This window comes from Suncus etruscus, chromosome 1 (genome assembly GCF_024139225.1).
Source record: "Suncus etruscus isolate mSunEtr1 chromosome 1, mSunEtr1.pri.cur, whole genome shotgun sequence".
Classification (NCBI taxonomy): Eukaryota; Metazoa; Chordata; class Mammalia; order Eulipotyphla; family Soricidae; genus Suncus; species Suncus etruscus.
Window position 1 is genome coordinate 48,238,211 of NC_064848.1, and position 4,779 is coordinate 48,242,989.

General features: G+C 39.7%; 1 protein-coding gene across 1 annotated transcript; it reads right to left on the reverse strand.

Moving 5' to 3' along the window:
• Positions 1 to 2,074: 2,074 nt before the first annotated feature.
• LOC126003615 (interferon omega-1-like) lies at positions 2,075 to 2,620 on the reverse strand. Its single transcript, XM_049769934.1, has one exon. It carries the CDS (start codon positions 2,618 to 2,620, stop codon positions 2,075 to 2,077), a length of 546 nt encoding a protein of 181 aa, XP_049625891.1.
• Positions 2,621 to 4,779: the final 2,159 nt, after the last annotated feature.

Below are 4,779 nucleotides of genomic sequence, written 5' to 3' on the forward strand. Positions count from 1 at the left end.
AGCAATTCCACTTCCTGGTTACTATCCCCAGGACACAACAAATGATTTAAAGGGACATAAGCACACCATTATTCGTTGTAGAACTTAGTAAAATAGCTAAAATATGAAAGCATATTTTTGACACACCCAGTGACGCTCAGGGGTAACTCCTGGCTGTGCGCTCAGAAATCACTCCTGGCTTGGTGGACCATATGACCAGGGGTCAAACTGTGATCCGTCCTAGGTTAGCGCATGCAAGGCAAATGCCCTACTGCTGCGTTATTGCTCTGGTCCCAAATATGAAATCATTTTAGAGATAAAATAGCTAAGATAGGAAATCAACCTAGGTGTCCAACAATAAATGAGTGAATTATAAAGATGTACTATATATACAAAATAGAATACTATCAGCTTCAAGAAACAATAAAATAACACACTTTGCTGCAACTTGATTGGAGCTGGATATGTTAAGTGAAGTAAGCCAGAAAAAAGGGCAAATAAAAGATAATCACACTTATCTCTAGTATAAAGAATAATTAGAGGAGGAAATGCAATGTTTTCAAGGGGGATGTTATTTAACTTGACCGTAAAGTAAAAGAATTAGAAGGGCAGAGAAGGAAATAAATTGAGAGAGGACTTTAAGAGGTGGATGAGAAATAACAAGGGTCGAGGGACCAAGAGCCTTAGGCACATTGGTGATGTAGAACTATACACCCAAACAACAGAGTAAATAACCCAAAAACTATGAGATACAAACAAAATCTACCAAATAAAAAAATGTGCCTATGTGTGTGGGTGTTATTGGTGGTGGAGATGAGAATTCTGGTGGAGGAAATTTGATACTGATGGTGGGACTGGTGATAGAGATTGTATGTGTAAAATTCAACTATGAATAACTTTGTAAAGCATGATATGATTTTGGGGGTCACACCCAGTGGTGCTCAAGGATTACTCTTGGCTCTATGATCAGAAATTGCTCCTGGCAGGCTCAGGGGACCATCTGAGATGCCGAGATTCAAACCACTGTCCTTCTGCATGCAAGGCAAATGCCTTACCTCCATGCTATCTCTCCGGCCCCCAAGCTTGATATGATTTTTAAAAAAATTTAAAAAGTAATATCTACTTGGGGCTGAAGAGATAGCACAAAGGTAGGGCATTTGCCTTGCACAAGGCCGACCTGGAGCAAAGCGGATTCGATTCCCAGCATCCCATATGGTCCTCCAATCCTGCCAGGAGTGATTTCTGAGTACAGAGCCAGGAGTAACCCCTGAGCACCGCTGGGTGTGGCCCAAAACCAAACAAATAAGCAAACAAACAAAAGTAATAGCTACAAATTTAGTATAAAAACACAGTGTTCCTAGTGGCTCAACTGTCTTTCTTTCCAATAGTCAACAAACAACAGTGCCTCACCTCCCCCCCCCCCCCGTTTGCTCTAAACCATCTCATGATACTACATTCAGGTTAATAAAAATATTGCTAACATAGCCATCTACAACATTATTTTTTTGTTTTTTTAGTCCACACCTGGTGACGCTCAGGGGTTACTCCTGGCTATACGCTCAGAAATTGCTCCTGGCTTAGGGGACCATATGGGACACTTGGGGATCAAACCGCAGTCCATCCTAGGCTAGTGCCAACAGGCAGACACCTTACCGCTCCGTGCCACTGCTCTGGCCCCCTGATCTACAACATTTTGTATATCACATCACACTTTATTCCTTTTAGTATCAATAAAATAGGCTCAAAATTATGGTAGTAGAAATGTGTTTCCCCTCATTATGTTAGTAACTTCTAACATAAATGAAATGACTATGACTTTTCCAACAAATATTTTAAAAACATAAGAACATTTTCATCAAAGATGATCTTTCACTTTAGAAAAGCAACCACCACCCATGTGCCCAAGAACTTAAATACAATTTAAAGCTATAACATTATTTAATAAAGGAGCTCATGTTATCTTAAAATAGATTTTATTATATATTTTGAAAACAATACCATCATCATTTTACTTTCAGATGTTTGCCGGATGATGGATAAATTTTGTTTCTTTGGGGGGGTGGTATTACTATTTGAATTGAGTAGAGAGTCCCAATTACTCATTTCTTCTTTTATGACTGCTTTCACTTTGATAATTGTTATAGGGGAAAAAGGTGAATTGAATTTCCCACCTGACAATCTCCCAGGCACAATCACTATATTTCTTTTGATTCAGGTAAAGGTTGATTCTTCGAAAGTACTTCCTCAGAGCAATTCCCAAAGAGAGACACGCCAGGCTGCCCTCTTCTACCGGTTCCAGGTTTTTCAGGCTGCGATAAAGGTTGGAGAGTAGTTGCTTCAGAAGACTTTGGTCCCAGGCAGCGAGGCCGTGCTCAGTGCTGAAGAGCGCGAAGATCTGCTCGAACATCAGTTGTTGAAAACAGGTGAACTGCTCCTTCTGCAGCTGGAAGAGATCTTCCCTTTTCCAAGGATATTGGAAATCTACTCTGTCAGCTATGCAGGAAAGAGTGGGAATTTTTTGCAGTTTTCTCAGGAGCATGGCGATTTCCGTCTTTTCCAGACCCTGGACCAATGTTTGAGAACGAGCTGGGAAGAAGTAAAGCATCACTCCTGCCATCATCAGCAAGTACCTCCGGACCATCGCCGAGTTCAGTTATTCTCTGAGTGTCCGCGAGGAGGCGCGCTCTTGCGGACGAATGGCGGCGCCTTTTCCCGAAAAGCGGGATTCTGCAGATGGCCACAAGAGGGCGAGCGAGTGTCGTTGTCCCACGCAGGGTCGCTGGGGTGCTGGAAACCAATTCGTCACTACACGTAGAACAGTTTGTGCTTTAATAATGCACAGAAGTGGAACCCGAGCGACAGTCCATCGGGTGGGACGGATCCGGATTCGAGCCCCGACATCCCATACGATTCCCTGAGCAGGAATGTTTCCTGAGAGCACAGCCAGGAGTATCCCCTGAGCATTGTTGCCTGGGGTGGTCCCAAACTTTCAAAAAGAACAAAATAAATAAAACGAACGAACGAACAAACAAACAAACAAAAATCCGAATTTGAGCTCAACTCAAATTTCCTGGAGTCTTGGGAGCCCTGCAGTAAGTCGCTTGGCTGCACTTGCTCCTGATTTTGTGCTTGTCTTTCAAAGCAAATTTGAATGAGATTTTTAAAAATAATGTCATTAAATAATGGTCAATTACATAATACATGATCCAATAATTATAATAATAATTAATGTGATAATAAAGAGATATAATTCAATAATTTAGATCTATTGTATTGAAGTTTTGAGTGCACAAGAACTTCATTGTTCTTGTGACTTTATTGAACTTTATTGGTTCACTGCTATATAAAAGAAATTATATTCAAATATTAAAACATTCAAAATCGAATTTTACACTTCTCATAAAATGTAACCTCTTAAAATCTATTTTATATCTAATCTAAATTATGTTTACTTTCTTAATTACGTTTTATCTAATTTTACCTTCATTCAAATATGAATCTTGATATCTAGTGATAGTGTTTATAAGACTATTTTCAAGTTTTCTTCTTTTTCAGGAAGAGATTAAACATGTGGATGTTTTCTGTGGTCTCAGGGAACAAAATTGTAATTTTACTTTAACTTAAGGTCACTGAACAATTTTTTTTCACAGGAATCCACTTTGTGCAAAACAAGCTTTTGTTTTGTGTACAAGCATTAAAGCCATTTCGCAGATCAGACATTTCATTTCTTTTGGATTTGTCGTGTTTTGTTTCTTTGGGGCCACATCTGGAGGTGCTTAGGGGTTACTCCTGGATCTGTACTCAGGAATCACTCCTGGAGATGTTCTGGGAACAATATTTGATGCTGTTTAAATGCAAGGCAAGTGCCCTGCCTCTGTATTATCTCTCCCACCCCACAGACACGTTCATTTCAACGCTAACAATGTTACTAGACTGTGATCTGGCGCTTTTCTTTTCTTTTTTCTTCGGAAATCACAGGGACTTTGTTGTGACTCTGGAAGACCTCGGCTTGGCTTGTCTAGCAGCAGGAGCCCTGAGTCAGCAGACACTCTGCAATGACCTGCGTTGTGGGGACCCAACTACTCTCCTGACCTGCAGACTTTGCACTTCTCCATCACGCTTTTTAGCCCAGACATTTCACAATAGTGCCACCTTATCCATCCATTGATGGATAAATCCAGACATGTTGGAATTTGTCTTCAAATTCAGCATAGTTTATGGGGGAAAGTTTAGGGAAAAGGGACATGCACATAGAATCAGGAATCTAAGGTTTATTATAGTACTCTCCTGTGAAATTACTTGAGGACACAGCTGCAATAAATGAGTCCCAAGAGAAAGGGAAATTAGGCTGAATACTTTCCTAAAGACAGATATAGAGCTTGATTTTGTTTTATTTATATTCATAAATGTTTTAACTCTATAATATTAAGGCATTTGGAAGCTACCACTTTAAACTGTAAAAGTATTTTAAAATGTTGATTTTATTCATACCTAAGACTCTTTTGTTTGTTTTTGTACCACACCCAGTGGTGTTCATGGCTTACTTTTGCAATCAGGAATCACTCCTGGTGAGGTTTGGGGGCACTATCTGGGTTGCTGAGGATCAAACCTGGGTCAGTGCATGACCTGACCTAAAATATATTTTTATTGTTAGTTTCTGGTCATATGGAAGCAAACTTACTCAATATATTTTCAAAAGTACTCTCCTGTTTTGCCATGTTTGGAGATACTCTATAACCTATATATTTTATTTAAATAATTTATTTCAGGTACCACACAATAGGACAGTGGGTCCTTGGA

Excerpts from the sequence above, each read along its gene's own strand:
- LOC126003615 (XM_049769934.1), bottom strand. The coding sequence starts at position 2,620 with ATGGTCCGGAGGTACTTGCTGATGATGGCAGGAGTGATGCTTTACTTC.